General features: G+C 26.5%; 1 protein-coding gene across 3 annotated transcripts in view; it reads right to left on the bottom strand.

Annotated features, from left to right (window-relative positions):
* Positions 1–25,493, bottom strand: part of LOC127287601 (uncharacterized) — a 69,639-nt gene that overhangs the window by 3,527 nt on the left and 40,619 nt on the right. For 2 of the 3 annotated variants that reach the window (XM_051314610.1, XM_051314609.1), the window contains exons 2-10: positions 17,608–17,640; positions 16,469–16,543; positions 8,376–8,432; positions 7,880–7,945; positions 7,749–7,778; positions 5,632–5,700; positions 5,359–5,424; positions 2,536–2,601; positions 2,029–2,094 (exon numbers count right to left, since the gene is read on the bottom strand). In XM_051314610.1, the coding sequence (XP_051170567.1) occupies positions 2,029–2,094; positions 2,536–2,601; positions 5,359–5,424; positions 5,632–5,700; positions 7,749–7,778; positions 7,880–7,945; positions 8,376–8,432; positions 16,469–16,543; positions 17,608–17,640 (528 nt within the window). The remainder of the gene's footprint in view (positions 1–2,028; positions 2,095–2,535; positions 2,602–5,358; positions 5,425–5,631; positions 5,701–7,748; positions 7,779–7,879; positions 7,946–8,375; positions 8,433–16,468; positions 16,544–17,607; positions 17,641–25,493) is intronic. The other variant, XM_051314611.1, reaches the window with a different exon arrangement.

The following is a 25,493-nucleotide window of genomic DNA, read 5'->3' as shown; positions in this document are numbered from 1 at the left end:
AAAAAAGTTGTCTGTTTCTTGAACTAGACATACATTTCCTATAGTATTTTGACCCGCTGAAACCGAATCTGAGGTCAGAATTGCTCCATCACCCTCAGTTTTTTTTTAAATCGACCACAACCACCCTTAAATGGACAAATTCACACTTCGGAGATAAAAAATAAATCAACTTATTTTTTTAAAAAATCGAATTTTACATCTAAGAAACTTTGCTCCACTAACTCTAAAACAAAGCCAGCATTGATCCAGCACCCCCTGAATTTTTTTAATTGAAAAAACTACCCCTAATCTGCAGAATCAAATTAAGGGGATAAAACAATAAAATAACTGATTGACAAATTTTATAACCAGATATTTTTACTCCAGCAATGCAGAAACAAAGCCAGAAATGCTCCCTCACCCTCTAAATTTTTTTAAATCGAAAAAACCACCCTTAAATAGAAAAATTTAAATTTAATAAGTAAAAAATATTAAATTACTGGTTTCTTTAAAAACCGAACCTTACATGTTTGTAGTTTTGCTCTTCTAACTCAAAAAAATAAAGCCAGCATTGATCCATCACCCTGTGATTTTTTTAATCAAAAAAACTACCCTTAACCTGAAGAATCAAACTTAGGAGATAACACAATATAATTATATTAAATTACCTTCTAAGTTTGATTCTTTGGTGGTTTTTTCGATTTAAAAAAATTTTAGAGGGTGCGGGAGCATTTCTGGCTTTGTTTCCGCATTGCTAGAGTAAAAATACCTGGTTATAAACTTTTTGAATCAGTTATTTTATTGTTTTACCTCCTAAATTTGATTCTTCAGATTAAGGGTAGTTTTTTTGATTAAAAAAATTCAGGGGGTGCTGGATCAATGCTGGCTTTGTTTTTGAGTTAGTGGAGCAAAACTACAAACATGTAAGGTTCTGTTTTTAAAGAAACCAGTAATTTAATATTTTTTACTTATTAAATTTAAATTTTTCTATTTAAGGGTGGTTTTTTCTATTTAAAAAAATTTAGAGGGTGAGGGAGCATTTCTGGCTTTGTTTCTGCATTGCTGGAGTAAAAATATCTGGATATAAAATTTGTCAATCAGTTATTTTATTGTTTTATCCCCTTAATTTGATTCTGCAGATTAGGGGTAGTTTTTTCAATTGAAAAAATTCAGGGGGTGCTGGATCAATGCTGGCTTTGTTTTAGAGTTAGTGGAGCAAAGTTTCTTAGATGTAAAATTCGAATTTTTAAAAAAATAAGTTGATTTATTTTTTATCTCCGAAGTGTGAATTTGTCCATTTAAGGGTGGTTTTGGTCGATTTAAAAAAAACTGAGGGTGATGGAGCAATTCTGAGCACAGATTCGGTTTCAGCGGGCCAAAATACTATAGGAAATATATATCTAGTTCAAGAAACAGACAACTTTTTTTTTTAATGTGCCTGTGTTATTAAACAAATTGACAAAAATTAAAAATTCAAATGAATTTCTGTTATGGAAATCATAAGGAATAAGGAAAAATTTTTGTAAGATTTTTAAGTCTGTTTTTTTCAAATGCGAGACAAAATACTGAAATAAAAAAGAAATAAATAAAAGACATAAACCAAGCAAATTTAGTCAATTTAAAAGAAAATTTTTAAGTTCTTCCGCTATATTACAAATTTTTTGCAAGTTTTTTCATCCCTTAATACAGTAATATACTTATGCAAACTTTTTTCTTAAGTTCTTCTTTTTCTTCTTTCTTAAACCTTTCTTAGAAACTATGCTGTCCCTATTTACCCAAAATTTTATGAAATTTTCTAAATTTTGTGGTAAATGGGTACATTCAGTTTCATGCGTTCAAAGCTTATCTAAATTTATTTCTGCTGCATAAAATTAATTCTGGGAATGTAAATAATAACTTAAAAAAGAAGAACCCGCAAATATTACATTTTAAAGGAAGAAACTTACGAAATTTGTGAAAAATAGGGATTTTGTCCCTATTTATCCCAACTGACCCTATTTAGACAGAATTAAAAACTTAATTATCATATTATGTATTTATATAAATTACCATGCAAGGTCTTTAACTCTTCTCTTATTGCATCCTGTTTTAATATTGAGAGTTTATTTGTAATATCTGCAAGAAGTCGTTCATAAATAATGTAAGATAATAAAAATAATAAAAGAATGTATTTTTTAAAATTAGATACGGATTTCATTTGCTAATGTCAATTATTATTAAAGGAACAAAATATTTTTTGTCCACTAATTTATTTATAACAGTTTGAATTTTTTTTACAATTTATTTATACTAACGAAATATTTTGTTAAAATTATTCCTTTAAAATTTTTTTTATATTATTGTAAAATGATTACTTTTTTTAAACAAAGTTAGAATATTTTTAAATGGAACTATTTTTTTTTGTTTTCTTATACGTTTAACTATTAATAAAGAATAATTATAAAAATTACTATTTTTCGAAAAAATAAAATCAGATTTTGTTCAAAAAATTTTACATAATGCAAAAATAAAAACAATGCTTCTTATAGTAATTTACGAATTCAAAAAAAAATTTACCTTGACCAACGTTATTTCCTTCTTTATATTGATCAAAAATTATTCTTTGGAGATCAATGATAAGAACTGTAATATATAAAATTTTTTTTAAAAATTGAAACATTTATTTAGATAGAATAAAACTTAATTATAATTTCTAGAGGTTAAAGCCAATATATTTTAATTAAAAGATGTTTTTGTCATTTTTGGCCTAACTGGCTTTTAGTTTATTTCAACAATTGACATGACGCGTTTCGACACAGAATTCTGTGTCCTCATCAGATACATTTCTGCAAAGATAAATCTTTTTAGAATTTTTTCAAACGAAGATTAAAGCTCTTTTTATGAAGAATACATACCGATATTGTCACGTCTGTTTCATTTTAGTTAATATACATAATGAGTTTTTTTTAAATTTGTTATAATAATTTTAATCATCTGTAAAAATGTAAAACTGTAAGAAGCAGCTATTACTTAAATTATTTTTTGTATAATTATGAAACATGTACCTTTAATTAATTTTGAAAATTGAATTGAAAAAAATATTATATATGTTAAGTTGAAAAAATTATAAATTAAAAATAAAACTTTTTTTGAAACACATGTTTGACATGTGTTTCAATTTTGTAGGCTAGAAAGGTACATGTTTCATAATTATACAAAAAATAATTTAAGTAATAGCTGCTTCTTATAGTTTTACATTTTTACAGATGATTAAAATTATTATAACAAAATTAAAAAAAACTCATTATGTATATTAACTAAAATGAAACAGACGTGACAATGTCGGTATGTATTATTCATAAAAAGAGCTTTAAGGCCAGGTCCAAGTCGTGTCAGCTGTTTCATTGAAACTTCAAAGGAACAGCTGAGTCGACTTGGACCTGGCCTTAATCTTCGTTTGAAAAAATTCTAAAAAGATTTATCTTTGCAGAAATGTATCTGATGAGGACATAGAATCCCAGTAAAAAAAAAAGAATTGGGAGTGAGCGATAAGAATTGGTGGTAACTTAAGCTGAATGTGGTTTCCCAGTCGAAAATCGTAAGTTTCCCTGAAGGGTTCACATGGCCTTCAGGTAACTGTTATGAAGGTTTCAAAAGCTTCATGGCAACTATTTATACATTAGACCTAAAATTCTGTGATATTTGCAAAAGGTCTACCAGTTTGCTTGGTGAATGCTTTCCTAATGCCTGGTTTAATGTGTAAGAAAGCAATTCTATTTGCTTTTCACAAGTTGCAAATTAATATGTAATTTAATTACCTTTTTTACACTTCCTGAAAACTAGAATAATTTCATTAAATTAAACTAAATCGAAAAATTATAAAAATTCTATAGTAATTTGTAAATATCCGTTTTATACAATTAATAATTATTATTTATATATTATATAAAAATTACTTTTCAAAGAAAACGTTTATTTTTAAACACTTAAATTATATACGAAAAAGATTATATATAACTTGAGCAAAATTTGGGGTTAGGAATACGAACACGGTGAAAACCTTTTATATTGAATAATGAATACAATTTCTTAAAAAAAAGACAAAATATTTAATATTTAAAAAAAAAGATTATTATTTTTATACTTGATATTTATGAATATTTTTTATAAATAATATATTCTTTATTCTTTTAGAATTTCATAATTTATGAAAATGAATTTAACAGCGTATTTTTATTTACAAATTTTGGTTGACAACAATGTACTAAAAGTTAAAATACCGAGTCTGACGTAAATAATTTTTCTTTAATTCTTCAATATTTAAATATAATAATCTAATACATAATATTTTTACGAGATAAATAAAGATGGAAAGAAAGGTTAAATTTAATTTTTGATCATTGTCATTTTTCCGCTGTTTCCTGAAACATCCATGACGCTTCATTTAATTTTCGCCACCTGAACGCTTTCTTTTTATATATGCAAAATCCTGCAACTCTTTGATAACTCTCTCAAAGCTACTTGAATGCTTTGTTTAAAACGTACAAAATTTGTTATTTTCAAGCTTTCCGTGGAAGCGAAAAATCGGCCATAACAGGCTTCCTGAAAGTTTTCAATAGCTAGTTATCTACTGTCTCACAATTCTCTAATGGTTATATCAATACTTCAAAACAACTTTTTGTTCAGCTTAACATAGCGTAGGATTTTCGACTGGGTTGGCGAAAAAACCGAATTGGAACGTTACGGTGAATTCTTTTTTTCTAACCGTGAATTTTTTTCTCTTAAACATTTGAATTGACGTTTATTTATTCGAGTTTGCATTATAAATGAATAAGAATAAATGTTTCGAAGTCTAAAAAAGCCGTTCTGGAATAAGAAATATATAATTTTTTAAAAAGAAATAAAAGTGAAATGTGATAGATTTACTGACAATTTTACCATGTGAGTACTACTCATATGGTAAATTTATCATATGAACACTACTCACTTGATAAAATCGTCGGTGAATTTGTCACACTTCGCTTTCATTTATTTCTTTAAATTATATATTTCTTATTCCAAATCGGCTTTTTTAGACTTCGAAGCATTTATTTTATTCATTTATAATGCAAACTCGAATAAACAAACGTCAATTCAAATGTTTAAGAGAAAAGAATTCACGGTTAGAAAAAAAGAATTCACCGTAACGTTCCAATTCGGTTTTTTCGCCAAACCATATTCAGCTTAAGTTACCACCAATTCTTATCGCTCACTCCCAATTCTTTTTTTTTTTACTGGGATTCTGTGTCGAAACGCGTCATGTCAATTGTTGAAATAAACTAAAAGCCATTTAGGCCAAAAATGACAAAAACATCTTTTAATTAAAACTTAATTATCGTATTATGTATTTATATAAATTACCACGCAAGGTCTTTAACTCTTCTCTTATTGCATCCTGTTTTAATGTTGAGAGTTTCTGTGCAATATCTACAAGAAGTCGTTCATTATTGTTACTGTAAAATGATTGCCTTTTTTTAAACAAAATTATAATACTTTAAAATAGAATTTTTTTTGTTTTATATGCTTAACAGCAATTAATAAACAATTATAAAAATAAGTCGGAAAAATAAAATTAGTGAGCAAAATTTTATTAATAATGATAATTAATGTCAATTCGATATTAAGATCACTTACCTGCTGGTATAAGGTTTTCAATTTTTTGTATTATTGAATGGAGCAAATAACCTATGTCACCATTAACATCTATAAATGTTTTTATTTATAAATTAGTCTTGAATAAAAAATTATTGAATAAGAGGAAAAAATTTTCTTCTGTTATACTTAAGCAAATAGAATTTTACTAATTTCTTAAATAACAAGTGATCCAATAGCAAAAATGTGAACATTGGATTTTTTTGAAAAATCTTTTTTCCAACTCTTTCGAATGGTGCAAAAATTTGTTTAAATTGTTTAAAATATTCAACCCTTTTTTTGAAAATTAAAAATATTTCTGAATTTTATTTTTAAAGGACATTTTAAACAAAATTTTGTTCTTTGATTTATTAATATTAATTAATTACTTAATGTTAATAAAAAAATGAAATATTTTACAAACTCGTTGGATGCGGAATTACATAAGTTATTTCAATTGGTATGTTGTGAGAATCACGGTAAATTTTATTTGTTTGTAAAATATTTAATTTTTTATTAACATTAATTAATATCTCGATAACAAAAAAAAACCACATTTTGTTTAATTTGTTGATTAAAAGTATACATTTTAGTAACAAAAAGGTACGTACCCCTACTGAAAATCCCCACATAGGCTCCTATATATAGGAAGCCATATGGTTTCCTATACAAAATCGTATACGTAATTGGAACAGGAATTTGAATAGGAAATTAAGTAGGAATTATCATATGAATGCACATTATATCTTAATATCATGCGCAGTAGTTTTCTTCAACTTTTTCGGCTGCGCAATAAATTTTTTTCATCTCTGTAGTCTATCAGGAACCTCTAGTATTGAAAGATATATATCTTAGAGTTGAAAAAAAATTCATATTATAGGAATTGAAATAGGAATATACATAGGAATGTACATTCCTGTGTGAATGTGGATTCATATGATAATTCCGACTTAATGTCCTATTGAAATTCCTGTTCCAATTACGTATACGATTTTGTATAGGAAACCATATGGCTTCCTATATAGGGACTCATCTAATTTCCCATATGGGAGCCTATGTGGGAATTTTCAGTGGGGCGTACAAATTTGTAAATAATATTATTAAGGTTACCATGCAGGAACCTATTTAGGAACACTTTTATACAACATTTATACAACAGGAAAAATCGTGAGATCCCCTGTTGTAATTATTTTCAACATGCGGGAAACCATGATAGTTCACACACAAGTTCCTTACAGGATCCTTTTGTAAAAGATCCTGTGTGGTAAACTACATATGAACATACGAGGGCCCAAATAGCACGGAAACTTGCAGCAAGTTTGCAGTGCAAGGTTTGAAAGTTTGTAAGGTAAGTTTGCAGCAAACTTGTGGCAAATATTGAAATATCCTCCCTTGGCAAGTTTGCAGCAAAAACTTTCTGCAAACATGCTAAGCAAAATTGTCGAAAAGTTTCAAGAACAATTTGTTGCAAAATTGCGCTGAAATTTTTTAGAAATTTTAAAATGGATGTTTTAGTAAAATAAATATTTAATAGTTTTATGGAAAATTAATTTGTCAATTTCTTTTGAATTTAAATAATTAAATCACAGAATAGAAAAGGAGAAATAACGATACAATTGTTTGAAAGAAAATTTGTAATTTATTCTCAGTGACTTTATGCATTTGAAAATATTTGTTATGGAACATTTTTAAAATTGAGTATAATTAATAATTTTTATATAATTTTTTTTTAAATTTTTTAATTAAATACAAAATAGTTATAAAATTTTGAACAATACAATTTTGCTACAAATTGTTCTTGAAACTTTTCGACAATTTTGCTTAGCATGTTTGCAGAAAGTTTTTGCTGCAAACTTGCCAAGGGAGGACATTTCAATATTTGCCACAAGTTTGCTGCAAACTTACCTTACAAACTTTCAAACCTTGCACTGTAAACTTGCAGCAAACGTGCTGCAAGTTTCCGTGCTATTTGAGGGAACTTACGATGGATCTCGAAATAGGATCCTATATGTGTTCCTTCACAGGAATTTTCAATAGGGATATATATATATATATATTATATTTTAATAATATAATATTTAATATATTAAGTATAAATTATATTTTGTAACAAAATTTACCTGAAGCGGCTTCTCTTAACCTCCAGAAAGCTGTAATAATAATTTAAATAATCAATACCTAGTAAAAATTAATATTGTAGCTTGTTCGAGTGTAAATAAATATAAAATTCAATTTTTAATTTATTATTTACCATCTTTTAATTCAATCTTTTTCCTTTCTAGAAAATTTTTAATTTTTGACACACCTTCACCTACATCTGTAATTTGAAAATTGTATAAATTAAAAAAAAATTATAATTTATTTTGTATTAAATAAAATGTTCAAATTTTTTAATGACTTTAAAATTGATAAATAATTATATACATTTGTTTCAGAAGTTAATTAATTTTTCTATCGACATTTTTTTCTAGAATTTTTATCTCGTAATATATTATTTTAAGAAAAAAACATTTTAATCCTCATTGTTTTTAAAAAATTTATAAATAATTTATAAATTTCTTTTTACATAGATATTTTTGAAAAAAGAAATTCATTTTTGAACTTTGAGTAAACACAAAACATTTCAAAAAATTTTTTTTAATAAACTAATTAGAACTTTAAATTATAGTTTAAAAATGTATGAAAAAAATATTTGCAAAAATTAAAACAATGCTTATATTATAATTTATGAATTCCAAAAAGTTTACCTTTTCCTACATCATGAGCATCAGTTGAAATAAATTTTTCAACTTTATTGAGGAGACCTGAAATATATAAAATTTATATTAAAAATTGAAACATTTATTTAGATAGAATTAGAAATTTAATTATTGTATTACGTATTTTATATAAAATACAATGTGTAGTCTTTTATCACTGCGTTTATTCCAGGCTGTTTAAGAGTTTAGGGTATTGTCTCATGAGTTTTATGAGTATTCATTGCATTGCTTTGTCATACACATTTTTGTAAATTACAATTTTTTTTACATTAAGAAATTGACTAAAATTTGTATGAAACAAAATAAATATGTAATGAATATATATATATATATATATATATATGAGGCATTCTTTGTCAACGCGGACACCCCCCTCTCGCCCAAATTCTTTTCATTTTAAATTCATGTTTAATGGCTTAAATTTTAGTTAAAGGAATATACTTTTGAAATCTGAGTGGCATATTTCCAAATACAAAGGGCTAAAAAGGCCTCAAACATTACTTTTTGGATTGTTCAAAATGAATTAGAGTAACTTTTTATTAGTAAATTTAAAGAATAACCTTTATATTGGATCCTATATTTTGATTTTGGATATATGCCACTCAGATTTCAAAAGTATATTCCTTTAACTAAAATTTAAGCCATTAAACATGAATTTAAAATGAAAAGAATTTGGGCGAGAGAAGGGTGTCCGCGTTGACAAAGAATGCCTCATATATATTTCCTTAAAAAAGTATTATTAGGTATACGTATGTAAGTCAAACAAATAAATTAATTTCTAAAAATATTTCATTAATCAAAATATTTAGCAACACTACACCAGAAATTTTCTTTAATTTACATTAATTTTTCCTCATAAACTTCCTTTTTTGGAAATTTTTTCATTTTAATAAAATAAGTCAAATTACAAATATTAATGGTTTCTGTTTTGAATCGCGTTAAAACCAGCTCATTGACAACACAATTATTGCCCAAGTAAGAAGTGAGGAACTCAAAAGAATTGGAAAATTTTAACTTTTTATTGAAAACGATAAATTATAAATTTTTTTTAATTCTGTTTGTGTCCAATTCCTATGTATTCCTTGTTGAGACTAAGATTGCTTGAAACTCAATTCCTATCAATTCCGTTTTAATATTTCTCTAATTTTTTAATTCTTTTCTCTAGAAAAAAATTACACGTGTAATTACACGTGTAAAAGTTTAAAAAAAAATTCTAAAAATATCGAAGTATAAATTACACGTGTAATTACACGTGTAATTTTTTTCTAGGATTGAATTCCAAAATACTGAACTAAATATTTCAGTTATATCTGAAACTCAATTCCTATTAATTCCGTTTTGAAATTTCGCTAACTTTTTAATTCTTTTGAATTCTGTAATATTTTGAAGTATACGTTTAAAATCAAATATCTACAGTTCAGTTTATACGACTGCGCGGCACAGTTGTTTAACTGCCCAGTAAAAAAAAAGAATTAGGAGTAAGCGAAAAGAATTGGTGGTAATTTAAGCTGAATGTGGTTTGGCGAAAAATCCGAATATTGGAACGTTACGGTGAATTCTTTTTTTCTTACCGTGAATTCTTTTCTCTTAAACATTTGAATTGACGTTTGTTTATTCGAGTTTGCATTATAAATGAATAAGAATAAATGTTTCGAAGTCTAAAAAAGCCGTTCTGGAATAAGAAATATATAATTTTTTAAAAAGAAATAAAAGTGAAATGTGATAGATTTACCGACAATTTTACCATGTGAGTACTACTCATATGGTAAATTTATCATATGAACACTACTCACTTGATAAAATCGTCGGTGAATCTGTCACACTTCGCTTTCATTTATTTTTTTTAAATTATATATTTCTTATTCCAAATCGGCTTTTTTAGACTTTGAAGCATTTATTTTATTCATTTATTATTTTTTTTTTCGCCAAACCGAATTCAGCTTAAGTTACCACCAATTCTTATCGCTTACTCACAATTCTTTTTTTTTTTACTGGGTGCGACAATGAAAATCGAAACTTTAAATATTCGGACCGTCAAATTTTTTTTGCACAATTACCCAGTCGAAAATCGTAAGTTTCCCTGAAGGGTTCACATGGCCTTCAGGTAACTGTTATGAAGGTTTCAAAAGCTTCATGGCAACTATTTATACATTAGACCTAAAATTCTGTGATATTTGCAAAAGGTCTACCAGTTTGCTTGGTGAATGCTTTCCTAATGCCTGGTTTAATGTGTAAGAAAGCAATTCTATTTGCTTTTCACAAGTTGCAAATTAATATGTAATTTAATTACCTTTTTTACACTTCCTGAAAACTAGAATAATTTCATTAAATTAAACTAAATCGAAAAATTATAAAAATTCTATAGTAATTTGTAAATATCCGTTTTATACAATTAATAATTATTATTTATATATTATATAAAAATTACTTTTCAAAGAAAACGTTTATTTTTAAACACTTAAATTATATACGAAAAAGATTATATATAACTTGAGCAAAATTTGGGGTTAGGAATACGAACACGGTGAAAACCTTTTATATTGAATAATGAATACAATTTCTTAAAAAAAAAGACAAAATATTTAATATTTAAAAAAAAAGATTATTATTTTTATACTTGATATTTATGAATATTTTTTATAAATAATATATTCTTTATTCTTTTAGAATTTCATAATTTATGAAAATGAATTTAACAGCGTATTTTTATTTACAAATTTTGGTTGACAACAATGTACTAAAAGTTAAAATACCGAGTCTGACGTAAATAATTTTTCTTTAATTCTTCAATATTTAAATATAATAATCTAATACATAATATTTTTACGAGATAAATAAAGATGGAAAGAAAGGTTAAATTTAATTTTTGATCATTGTCATTTTTCCGCTGTTTCCTGAAACATCCATGACGCTTCATTTAATTTTCGCCACCTGAACGCTTTCTTTTTATATATGCAAAATCCTGCAACTCTTTGATAACTCTCTCAAAGCTACTTGAATGCTTTGTTTAAAACGTACAAAATTTGTTATTTTCAAGCTTTCCGTGGAAGCGAAAAATCGGCCATAACAGGCTTCCTGAAAGTTTTCAATAGCTAGTTATCTACTGTCTCACAATTCTCTAATGGTTATATCAATACTTCAAAACAACTTTTTGTTCAGCTTAACATAGCGTAGGATTTTCGACTGGGTAAAATTTTAAAACGGAATTGAAAAGAATTAAACTGGTATTATTTTCGAATTCAGAAGAATTAAAAATTGTTCATTCTTTTTCAATTACTCGCTTTTTACTGGGTGATTAAGAAATTAATTAAAAAAAGAAAAAACTAAGATTTAAAAACATTGCTTTTTACAAATCGAAAATGCCTCGCAGATGCGGAAACTTTGCGGAAATAGAACTTCAAAGATCTGAAACTGGATCTGGTCTAACCAAAGAAAAAAAGAAAGACTTAAGGGAAATGCTTCCTTTCTTACCACCTTGGGCGCAAGAAGAGTACAAAAATATCATTAATAAAAATTAATTGATTAAAATGGAGAATTTCATGTTGTTCAACGTTTCAAAAAGTTTATTAAAATTATTATAAAATAAAAGCTTTTAAATGTTTTTATGAATTTCATTTTTCACATTTTTATCTATCTGTTCAATTTTGATCAAAAATATAATTTTTTAGGTTTTATTTTAATATTTTATTTTAATATTATTTTAATAATATTTTAATTAATAAAATTAATAATAATAATATATTTTCAATTTTAAACAATTTTAAAATCATTTTGTTATTAATTTTTAAATATTTTTATGATTATACTAAGTGAACAATTGAATTTAAAGATGAAAGTATTGCTCAATTCCAAAGCAAGCAATTAATTCGAAATTTTCTTGAAAACAAACAATTTTGCTTCCTCGTGGAGGAAGTTTTATAGTCCTTTCGTTTATAAAACTTTTCAAAGTGGCGGAAACAAATTTTTTTCTTTATAGAAACATGTTATATGAGATCCTGATCAATTGTTCGGATGTATACGTATGTGTGTGTGTGGATCCCTTTTTTGTTTAGAAGATAACTTTAACAGGTTTTAATGGATTTAGATAAAATTTGGTAGGCTCATTTATCATATATTAATATCTCAAACCTGACCAAAGGATTTTAAAAAATACCCCAAAAAAAAATTTTATCGTCTTTTTTCCAAAAATTTTTTTTTAATCAAAAAAATTTTTAAATAGAAAAATTTAAGGTTATATATAATAAAATTGTATTCCTTACGTCAAGACGAATCTATCGATATATATAAAGTATACATTTGAGGTAAATTTAAAGAATTAATGAAAGTTAAAAAATCAAAAATTCACATTTTGTATATAAAATTTTGTGATTTTTAAAATTGAAGTTTATATATGAAATAATTGTATTCCTTACGTCAAGACGAATCGATCGATATATATATATATATATATATATTAACTATAATAATTTCCGTATTCATTCATTCATTCCGTCTGTCCACACTTGAAGTTAGTCGTATTTTGTTCCTTTTGTTTTTCTAAAATTTTGACATTTCTTGATTTCGTAATATTTTATGGTTAATACGACGGATATTTTTATTCATCGTCATTAATTAAGTCATATACTAAGTGACAGTTTAAAGTAAAAAAAAAATATTGTTCATTGTGTGCAGCACCAGTATATTCCCTACTTGGTATTTATAGAAAAAAAAGTTTCAATTATAATATAATTTTTATTATTATTTGTGCGATTCCAAGTGAGATTTTGACTTTTTCGGAGTAGGTTAACCGATTGCAATGAAACTTTGGAATTTTGTTATATATAGTAAGACTAATCTTTAACGTAAATTTCAGCCTAAAATATTTGTTAGTTTACGAGATTTGCAATAATAACAAAAAATTTAAAACTGCTATATCTTCCGTTCTAATAAACGGATTGAGGTCTACTTTTTTTTAAAATGTCAAGGAAAATGAGAGGAATAAATCTCTTTCAGAACATTTTTTTATAATTTTACAACTAAAAAAATTATTAAATAATAATTGAATAACTTTCGCGCGACTAACTAAAATTCAATCACTTAAACGCTAAAATGATCTTACCTGTGTTTTCTTTAATGTTCCAAAGGATTTTTATTGTAAATGTAAGTTTAACTTAAGAAATTTTATTAATTTATTAGTATAAACAATTGAGATTTCTGCTAGTTGACGTGCAGACGACATTGCGCACGCAGCATTCTCACATAGCCAACTGACGTGATTCGTGGACTAAATTGGCTATGTGAGAATGCTGCGTGCGCAATGTCGTCTGCACGTCAACTAGCAGAAATCTCAATTGTTTATACTAATAAATTAATAAAATTTCTTAAGTTAAACTTACATTTACAATAAAAATCCTTTGGAACATTAAAGAAAACACAGGTAAGATCATTTTAGCGTTTAAGTGATTGAATTTTAGTTAGTCGCGCGAAAGTTATTCAATTATTATTTAATAATTTTTTTAGTTGTAAAATTATAAAAAAATGTTCTGAAAGAGATTTATTCCTCTCATTTTCCTCGACATTTTAAAAAAAAGTAGACCTCAATCCGTTTATTAGAACGGAAGATATAGCAGTTTTAAATTTTTTGTTATTATTGCAAATCTCGTAAACTAACAAATATTTTAGGCTGAAATTTACGTTAAAGATTAGTCTTACTATATATAACAAAATTCCAAAGTTTCATTGCAATCGGTTAACCTACTCCGAAAAAGTCAAAATCTCACTTGGAATCGCACATTTATAAATTTATTATATTATATATACATTTTTTTAAATATAATGATTATTACAGATAATTAGAACATTTTAACTTATAATTATTATTTCTTTCATTATTTTTTCATTATTCATTATTATTTATTATATATTATTATTCATAAATTTATTATTATTAATTTATTTTTATTATTAATTATTAAATTTTTATATTTTTTTATCTATAAACAATATAAAAATAGTTTGCTTTTTTAAAAAATTTTCAATTTAATTTTAATTTTTAATTTAAGTTTAAAGTTTAAAACATTACAAATTTTTTTTAGGTTTTATTTTTTCAAAATTTTTAAATATTTTTTAATTGCTTAATACTTTTTAAAATATAATTAATAATTTTCTGTTAATTTAAATTTCTTTTTGATTACATAATTTTTTAATATTTATTAATTATCAGTTAATTAAATTTTTTGAAAAAAAAACATAAATTTAAAATTTTCATTTGCAACGAAATATTTATAGAAAATACAAAAAAATATTTAGCATAACTAATTTTTTGTAATTTGAAAGATTATAAAAAATTCATCGAACATTGAGTTTATCAAAAATATTTATTTCTATAATTTTAATATTTATATTTTAAAATTTTTACTTAAATTTATTTATTTATATAACATCAAACTCATTTTTTTCTGTGTATAAATAAATGATAACGTGAAAATTAGAAATATACCTATTATTAATTTAATACTCCACTGATGCAGAATTATTATTATTATTATTATTAATATTATTATTATTTTAAAATAACCATTGCAATTAAAGTTGGACGCGCGCTTGCGCGCGTGTAATTTTGCTAGTATATATATAAAGTATACATTTGAGGTAAATTTAAAGAATTAATGGAAGTTAGAAAATCAAAAATTCACATTTTGGCAATAAAATTTTGCTTTCTCCACGAGGAAGCAAATTTTTTTGCTGATCGTAAAGAGGAAGCAAAATATTCATGTAATGAACATCTGAATTTTCAACTTGTTTTAATAGAATTTTTTTTCTATTCATTTCGTCGATTCCATAGAAAGAAACTAATTTTCCAGTTTTTCTTTAAACTGTATATTTTTTTTATAATTAATGCTGAAAGAAAATGTGCGCAGTTGATATAACCTCAAGGCACCACAGTTTTTTTTAATTTTATCGTTAATATGTAGGTTTATTTCAACAAATTGTTGTTTATTTATTAAAACATACTAGTATATCGAAACGGTTTTCTCAGTTTTTTTTTAAATGACCTGCAAAATTTTTAAAAATGTTTTTTTTACTTCCTGTAAAAACTGTGAATTGGCGTTTGACCCCTTTTGTCATTCTACCCTTCAATTAGTACTCATAGGTTTTTATGGTCGCTGATTACAAATCTGACTATAGATTTGTAATCAGTGATTCCAAAAAATCCCAAGAGAACCCATTTTTTAGGAAAAAACAATAATTTAAAAAGAAACGTCCGCCATATTGTATCTAACATTTGAATTTTAAAAATCTAAAGTCGAATTCGTAATCAGCAACCCCGAAAACCTCCTTGTAGAAAGTTTCAGCGACCCAGAAAACCCCTGGATACCAATTTTCAGGAAAAAAATTTTTCTGTATATTTTGGACACTTTTTGTCGAATTTCTTCTGCCAACGAAGGGGTTAATATTTTTCAATTTTTTTATTTAGAAATAAGAGCTGAATGGAATTCGGGTTATGTGACTGTTAGACGTCTGTAATATTAATTTGTCCACAACTTTTCTCGTAAAATACTGAATAATTGATTGATTTGAAATTTTATAGACTAGTTCCAAATATGATAAGGAATGGTTGTCAAGTGCGAAAATGTTGATATATTGTTAAATAATTATATTACAAAACACTTGAAATAGTTAGAAAATGTGGGGTTAGGAGTGTTGAATTTTCTAACGATTTTTATGCCTTTTATTATATTTATTCAACAATATATCAACATTTTTGTACTTCACAACCATTGTTTATCATAAATTAAATTCCTCCACAAAATTTCAGCTCAATCCATTCAGCATTTTAAGAGAAAAGTTACGGACAAATTATAACATTACAGACCTAACACCCAGGTGGAAAAGTTCGGTAGTAACTACCGGTACCGCTACCTGTACATCAGTCACTACTGGTAGTCACTACCGGGAACTTTTCCACCTGGGCAGTTACATGACCTTAAATATTTTCAAGTTAATAAAGCATCATCATATAGGAAAAAAACGCTCAGTCGCAAATGCAATAAATAATGTGTGTTAATTATAACATTGTTTTTTATACAATTTATACTTACTCTCATGAGGTGGTGGAGGTGGTGGAGGTGGTGGAGGTAGGGGTCCCAAAGGTAGCAAATTTTCCATCCCTTGACCTTAAAAAAATTAAAATTCTATAATTTTTAAGGTACATGAGTAATCTCAAAAGCACTCATGATTATTCCATAAAAATCATTATAGTTATAATCTTCATTTTAAAGAATTTTATTACATATCATTTTGTTTTGATTGTATATTCGGTAGGATCATTTGCTATTTCGGATAAAAATGAAGATTTATCGTTTTAGGAATGATATCAAATAATAAGAATACGTACACAGAAAAAAATTTTCTGGTAATTCTTTAACATCGATTTGGAGATTTTACATGTTCCTAAATCTGTTAATTTTACAGATATTTTCTGTAAGGATTTAATGCATGCGCGAAAACAATGCAGTGATTCGACTAAGGCTGAGTACGATTGAGTGCGAGAGGTTAAGGCGAATTTAGTGTTTTTATTATTATCATAGTGTCGGCAAGAAAGTTTAATTAAAAAGGAAACGTCTTAAGTATATAAACATTATTATAGAAATAAATTATTACAAATTTTTTATTTTAAAATTAACTGTAGTGATTAAGTGAGAAAAGTCGTTTGTTTCAATTTCTCGACATAAGAAAAAGTGGATTTATCATAAGTTTTGAAAACTTGCTCCTCATTTTTTTTGTTAGAAAATTATTGAAGGATGAATTTATTTACATAGAAGTTATACTAATTTATACAATAATGTTCCGCGAATTTAATGTATTAAAATATCACTCAACAGTTTTTAAGAACTGTAGCTCAAACTTGTAGAATTAACAGATTTTAATGCCAATGATTCTACAAATTTCTCTATTTGGAGAAACATCAGTAGATGGCGCAGGAGTTTCTGTAAATTCTACAGAAAATTTCTTTCCGTGTATAACAAAGACTGTGATACATTATGTATTAGTTTTCATGGTGCTGTACATATTAAGTTATTTTCGTAATTTACTTATTTAATTTGTAATTTATCTTATCACGCTTCTAAATATTTGTAAAATCAGCAAAAACTACCCACAATAAGAAAGCTGTATCACTAACTATATAACTATAATTAACTATTGTTAATTTAAAATTATCATTATAGCATTTACTTACCGTTTCCATTTGGTAGCTCATCTGGTACAGGGGCTTAAATAGAAAAAGTACTTAAAATTAATTTTATTACAATTTTCCAAAATTTTAAAATTTATTTATCCTTTTTCATCACGTAAGTTTTTTACATTCTCATCACACAGTGGGGCAAAATGACAAAATTTGGTTCAAATTAACTTTTAGACTACAATTATGAACCAAATTCAAAAATTTTTTTTTCTCTTACTCAGAACTAAATTCTTAAGAAATCTGTGAGAGTCGATTTTTTATTTTATAAATTTTTAATGTTAATGCAAAGTGTAAAAAAGTCATTTTTTCAAGTTTTCGATCAAATTTGCACAAAAAATTTTTTGCACACTTCATATTGCATACATTTAATGCCTGAGGGTGTGTAAATAGTAAAAAAAAATTATATGACCTTAATAATTGTTATAAACAATTACACTTTGCGGGAAGTTACATCTAAAAAAAATTTGTTATTTTCATAAATTTGCTTTGGATTATTGCGATTAAACTTTTTTTTCATTAAATCAATATTTTTTGATAATTTATCTTAATTGTTTAAAAAATTTGAATAAACAATTACACTGTACGGCCATTTTTCAGCACAAATGAATCGAATTTTTTACAATTATTGTTTAGTCTAAGCCGCCCAGAGATTTTCTTTGGGAAAAAGTCATTTTGCAATTAACTTTCTTATTTTTATAAACAATTATATTTTTCAAACATTTTTGGGCAAAATGAAATGGTCTCTTTATAAATTAAGATTAAATTCTGCAATTCTGCTTCATTCTGGTAAAAAATATATTTATCTTGAAGGCTTTTTATAATAATAATAATAAATAATAATAATAAATAAACCGGAATAAAGCTTAATTATAGAACTTAATCTATATATATATATAAATATGGGTAAAAAAGGATAGATATTTTTACACGTTTTTAAATGAAGAGTGCTAGAATTTTTTCGACAGAAATCTTCTTTTTCAATTAAATTACCAATTTTATAGATTAATTATTTGAAAACAATTAAGTTTTATAAACATTATTGGACAAAAATTACTCGCATTTTCCATATTATTCATGCTTTGATTACGTCGAATGAATGTTTTTTCATATTACTTAAAAAATTTTAGTCAAAGTCTAAAACAAGTGAACGTCAGAAACAAATGAAATTCTAAACATTTTACGCATGCGCAGTGTACGTCGAGGTTAGAAATAGTTGAACGTTTCTTCATTTCATCGTAGTTACTCGAGCAGTAAACACTTTTTAGGATTTATAGCTTTCAAGGTGGGTATTTTTAATTTTTGGAGTTTAGTTGAATTTTGTTAATTTTGATGCTACTGAATTTTATTGTGTAGAACAATTTGTATTTATGTTTAATTTTTTGTCTTAGATATAAGAGGTTTTTTTTTGCTTTTATTTTGGTTTTTTCTTCTCAGTTAGGTTTAGTTTTTTCGTTTCGTTTACATTTAGATTTAAGTTTTCTTCTGTTTTTAAGTTTTTTAAGACCAAGCTTTTGCGGTACTTCATTCCAACTTAAAAAAATTGGAAATCATCGTTTTATCTAAATGACATCTTTCAAAATAAGCATGTGGAATGGCTTTTGACTGACTTTGAATTCAATTAAAGCACTCGCAGCAAAACTTCTGGAAAAAATAAGAAAGAATTTGAAAGTTGTTCAAAATCGACAAAAAGAAGAAAGGTGCAAGATATTTGTGACCTTTATTCTCAAATAGAAATTCAGGAGGCTTTTCTTTATAACTTAAAAGTTTTAGGACAAAAAAATTATCGACTGAAATAAGGGAACTGTTAAATAATTCAGAAAAACAAGAAGATCAAGATAATGTTATTCGGTATTCTGAAGATGAGACACTTGCAATGATTGAAAATGGAAAAATTTTTAAATATCAGTATGAGATTCTTCGCTCACAAGCAAAACAAAAAAATGCTGATATACACCCTGGCGGATTCGATTTGCGTAATGTCTACTTAACTAAGTGGACTTTAGGTAGACATTAGGTAAACATGTAAAAAAACGTATAGAAAAGCTATTAATCGACTTATTATGATAAAAAAAAGTTGATAAAAGGGTAAATGAATGTTTATAGAGTACATTCGTACAAAATTTGTAATTAATAAAGCATTAAATAATTAATAATGAATGGAAATGTGCGCGAGGTACCTGATCAGTTCAGCTGTACAATTATTTTCGTGCTATTTTCATGAAAAGAATATAAATTAACGGCAAAAAAAATTGATATTTTTAAAAAAGTGTAAAATTGATTTAATTTGAGTGTTTGCAATACGAATTATTAAATAATAATTAAGTTTTTATCAAATGTGAATAGTGTTGTGAAAACCTGTGAAAACTAATGAGTTACTACATTACCGATCGCATATGATAATAAAAAGTTCTCGATGAGTGTAACAAAAAAGCTCCAATCATGTCCGTAATTTTGAACGAGAAACAATTATGAAATCAATAATTATTTGTATAACTTTATTCTGCATTTTAAAATTCACTTTTTATTTTCTTTCAAAGCAAAAGCTTGGAAGAAAACATGCTCGCACTGTATTGTAAAAACTGGTGGCGCCATCTCTGTCAATCTCGGAAATTATGTACTTGGTTAAATTGGAGCTTTTTTGTTACACTCATCGAGAACTTTTTATTATCATATGCGATCGGTAATGTAGTAACTCATTAGTTTTCACAGGTTTTCACAACACTATTCACATTTGATAAAAACTTAATTATTATTTAATAATTCGTATTGCAAACACTCAAATTAAATCAATTTTACACTTTTTTAAAAATATCAATTTTTTTTGCCGTTAATTTATATTCTTTTCATGAAAATAGCACGAAAATAATTGTACAGCTGAACTGATCAGGTACCTCGCGCACATTTCCATTCATTATTAATTATTTAATGCTTTATTAATTACAAATTTTGTACGAATTTACTCTATAAACATTCATTTACCCTTTTATCAACTTTTTTTATCATAATAAGTTGATTAATAGCTTTTCTATACGTTTTTTTACATGTTTACCTAATGTCTACCTAAAGTCCACTTAGTTAAGTAGACATTACGCAAATCGAATCCGCCAGGGCATATATATATATATATATATATATATATATGTATATATATACCGTACAAAAATTTGACATAAGCAAAGAAAAGATGCTATCCTCCTCCTGAAGCTATAACAATTACGGAGAAAAGTGCTAAAATTAATTTGCAGGCACTTCTTGACCATACAGTACAACGTTTGTTATTAATTCCTGATATTCAAACAATGATTATAGAACAAAATTTTCATTCCATGACACTTGTTTTAAAATATGGTTGTGATGGAGCATCAGGCTAAAGTTCCTACAAACAAAAACTTTCAGAAGACATGATATCTGATCAAAGTATTTTCATGGCTTCAATGGTTCCTATTCTGCTAGAATCAGAGTCAAAAGAAATCTGGAAAAATCCACACTCTGGATCTACAAAATTGTGCATTCCTTTATCAATTCAGTACACAAAAGAAACTCCTACACTAACACGATCTGTTGTAGAACAATTAAAAATGGAAATAAGTTGTCTTAGGTCTACTCATGTATCATTTGGCAAATTTAGATGTCAAGTAAATCACAAAATGTTGTTAACCATGATAGATGGAAAAGTAGCTCAGAATCTCACTGAATCACCAAGTGCAGCAACTTGTTACCTTTGGAAAGCAAATCCTTCAGAGATGAACGACTTGAAAAATGTTGGGCTAAAACCAGTTATTGAAGAAAACTGTGAATACGGAATGTCAACTTTGCATGCTAAACTAGTGTTTATGAGAAATGTACTGAACATTTCTTATCGAAAGGATTTTGTAAATGGCAAATCAAATCCGACAAAGAAAAAGAAATGTCAAAAGCTGCGAAGTTGAGGGTGCAGGAAAGATGCCGTAAAGAAATGGGTCTGATTATAGACGTTCCAAAACCTGCGGAGCAGAGAATTCAGATGATGGAAACACGACACGGAGATTTTTCAGCGATCCTGAATTATCATCTGATATTACAGGTGTTAATGTTAATTTAATAACTCGTTACAGCATAATTTTGGAAGTGAAGATTTCTTATTCCAATAGGTTTACTATCAGAAGAAGCTCAGGAGGCGAGAAATAAAGATTTTAAGCGGTTTCGTGAATTCAATACACGAAAATGTAATCGTCTTGTTACGAATACCGACTTAATTCATAAACTGCTGCTTTCTTCTGATCCTTATTTATCTCATTTCAGACAACACTGGAAACATATTGACCGTAATCTTGACTTGGCAGCTCTGGAATTGTTACTAACTGATTAAATCAGTTCCTTCGTTTTACTTTGCTCGTACTTCTTTACTTTCTTAAAAAAACCAAAACTATCTTTTTAAAACAAGAATGTTTAAGCTTTATTCTAAGAAGAGTATCATATTTTTACACTAAAAATTAAAGTAAAGATGCTTTCAAATTTTAATTTATAAAGAGACCATTTGAAAAATATAATTGTTTATATAATTTGTTTATAAAAATAAGAAAGTTAGTTGCAAAATGACTTTTTCCCAAAGAAAATCTCTGGGCGGCTTAGACTAAACAATAATTGTAAAAAATTCAATTCATTTGTGCCGAAAAATGTCCGTACAGTGTAATTGTTTATTAAAATTGTTTAAACAATTAAGATAAATTATCAAAAAATATTGGTTTAATGAAAAAAAAGTTTAATCGCAATAATCCAAAGCAAATTTATGAAAAAAACAAATTTTTTTTAGATGTATCTTCCTGCAAAGTGTAATTGTTTAGAAAAATTGTTTATAACAATTATTAAGGTAAATTATTTTCTTTAATTAATATAACTGCTTTTTGAGTAGTAAATTTTTTATTAATTTCTATGATTTTATAGGCTTCAATAAAATTCTTGTTGTAGAATTAACAAGTCGTCTGTAATTAAAACTACTACTTTAAGTAGTAGATTTTTACTATTTTAATTAATTCGATAAATATAAAGAAGATTTTTGATGTAGAATTTAGAAATCGTTTCCAGTTAAAACTACTACTTTAAGTAGTAGATTTTACTACTCAAAGTGGTACATTAGGCTTTAAGAACATTTTTGTTGTAGAATTAACAAATCCTTTGTGATTAAAACTACTACTTTAAGTAGTAATTTTTGACTATTTTAATTAATTCAATAAGCTTATTGAAAAACGTTTTTGATGTAAAATTTACAAATCGTTTCCAAATAAAACTACTACTTTCAGTAGTAGCTTTTACTACTTAAAGTGGTTCAATAGGCTTTAAGAACATTTATGTCGTAGAATTAAAAAATACTTTGCAATTAAAACTATCACTTTAAGTAGTAGATTTTACTGCACTATGCAATTAAACAACTTATAATATAATTAAAAGATGAAAAATTTACAAGTCAAAACTTAAAAAGGATAGTTATAGCAACTAATAAAAGTAGTAAAAATGACTACTTTAAAAAGTTAAATTGACAATTGGAAAGCAGTCTTCGAGTAGTTTGCAGACTGTCGTAGCGAGCGAGCGTGGTTAGTCGGTTAAGGTATCGGATTGCGAGTGTTAGGGTCGAGGGTTAAATTCCCGTCAGTTGGAAATTTTCTCTGTTAAGTACATAATCGTTAGGGAATAAAATAAGAGTCAGTATAGGAGAGAGGATGAAAAAGTCAATTCTACTGATAATAAACAATTATAAATAAAAAATAATTTTATTTTCTTATTTTAAGGGGTCTATCCACTTTAGACGCGCTAAAATGAAGGCTGTTTTCAAGAATTTTTCTAATTGGTTTATATTATAAATATTGACATATAAGTTGTTAGACTAAAGAAATACACTTCCGAAATACATGAAAAGATTTTTGTTATTTGTTTTTTTAAAATTTTATATGCATGCAAATGGTAGTTGAAAAAAAATCCCCCAAAAACGATGGGTCCACGCTGTTGATGAAATCTCTGACATGGATTGTCCGAAACCAAAAAATCAAAAAGTTTTGGATTCAGTGTGGTAATAGCTATAGCGCATATCAAGGGATTTTTTATTTTTGCAAAATTGACAAAATGGCGGACATTTTTCGAAAAATTAAAGAAAACCGTGTGTTAGTTTTTTCGAAAAATGTCCGCCATTTTGTCAATTTTGCAAAAATAAAAAATCCCTTGATATGCGCTATAGCTATTACCACACTGAATCCAAAACTTTTTGATTTTTTGGTTTCGGACAATCCATGTCAGAGATTTCATCAACAGCGTGGACCCATCGTTTTTGGGGGATTTTTTTTCAACTACCATTTGCATGCATATAAAATTTTAAAAAAACAAATAACAAAAAATTTTTCATGTATTTCGGAAGTGTATTTCTTTAGTCTAACAACTTATATGTCAATATTTATAATATAAACCAATTAGAAAAATTCTTAAAAACAGCCTTCATTTTAGCGCGTCTAAAGTGGGTAGACCCCTTAAGTAGTAAAATCTACTACCCAAGAAGCACGTAATATATCCTCAATATCAAGGTAATATTACACGTGAGATTCGTAATATAACGCTGTAATATTACAGTAATCTTACAGTGATCTTAAAATGTCCGCCTCAAGGTAATATTACCGGGAATATTACTGTAATATTAACGGTAATATTACAGTAATATTACAGACTGATTTGAGTTATTCATAAAGCATAAAAAACGTAAATATATTATAAGTCAATTTGGCTTGTTGGTGAAACTCTGGACTCGTGTGCTTTGAGTTCGGGGTTCGATTCCCTGGATGGGTAGATTTTTTTCGTAAAGAAATGTTCCCATAATATTACTGTAATATTCTCTTGTAATATTACCTTAATATTACGGTATAATATTACTGTAATATTACCTTAATATTAGCGCGTAATATTACAGTAACATTACCGGTAATATTACCTTGAGGCGGACATTTTAAGATCACTGTAAGATTACTGTAATATTACAACGTTATATTACGTGCTTCTTGGGTTGTGACAGTCCCTGCGAATATTTATTGTCCAAATGCCGATAAAATTAAAATTTTGAGTTTTGAAATGTGCGAAAGTGATAGATTTCGAAAGGGCCGACATAACCGGGCGCAAATTAGGCAACTTAAAGTCAGATATTTATAGAATTCGTGTTCCGCAGCTACACAAATTTTTCTACTCACATATGTTATTTCAACCCTAATAACACAAGATATCTTGAGATATATTGATAATATCCCGCAGATATCTTAGGGATGTCCTATGGATATCAAAAGGATCTCTTAAGGATATCCAAAAATCGGCGGTTTGGATATCCTTTGGATATTCCATGGATATCTGAGGATATCCACAGGATATCTTCTGGATATCTCTATAGACTTTCATAAATGTCCTCCAGATATAATTAAATTTCCTGAATTTGTCCTGAATATTTCATTGAAAGATTCGAAATATTTCAATGAAAGGTCCATGAAATTTTGATGCAAACATGAAATGTCCGCCTATAAGAAATATTGCAGTTCCAGTTGTCCTGAATATTTCAGCGAAATGTTCAGGAAATGTGAGGATGAAACATTACTGACATATTATTTTTTAATATTTGCGAAATAAAAAATGAAATATTTTACAAATTTTTCAGTGAAATATTTTGAAAAGATTATTGATTAAGATTCTAGAAATCTGGAAAGGAAATATTTCTAAATTGTTAAAAATACATATTTTGGCAATATCATCCGGATATATTTGTGAAAAATAAAAAAAATGAATTTCAGAAATAAATTGCGGTAGTGATTGTGAAAATATGTGACAAAATTAGTTGACCGATAGTAAACCTTTGTAAATGAAAAATTTTTTCGATAATA

This window comes from Leptopilina boulardi, unplaced genomic scaffold (assembly GCF_019393585.1).
Source record: "Leptopilina boulardi isolate dan_hultmark-lab unplaced genomic scaffold, ZJU_Lbou_2.1 LbouV2_371, whole genome shotgun sequence".
Classification (NCBI taxonomy): Eukaryota; Metazoa; Arthropoda; class Insecta; order Hymenoptera; family Figitidae; genus Leptopilina; species Leptopilina boulardi.
Note: the sequence above shows the minus strand (reverse complement) of the source record. Positions and strands in the feature narration are given on the sequence as shown.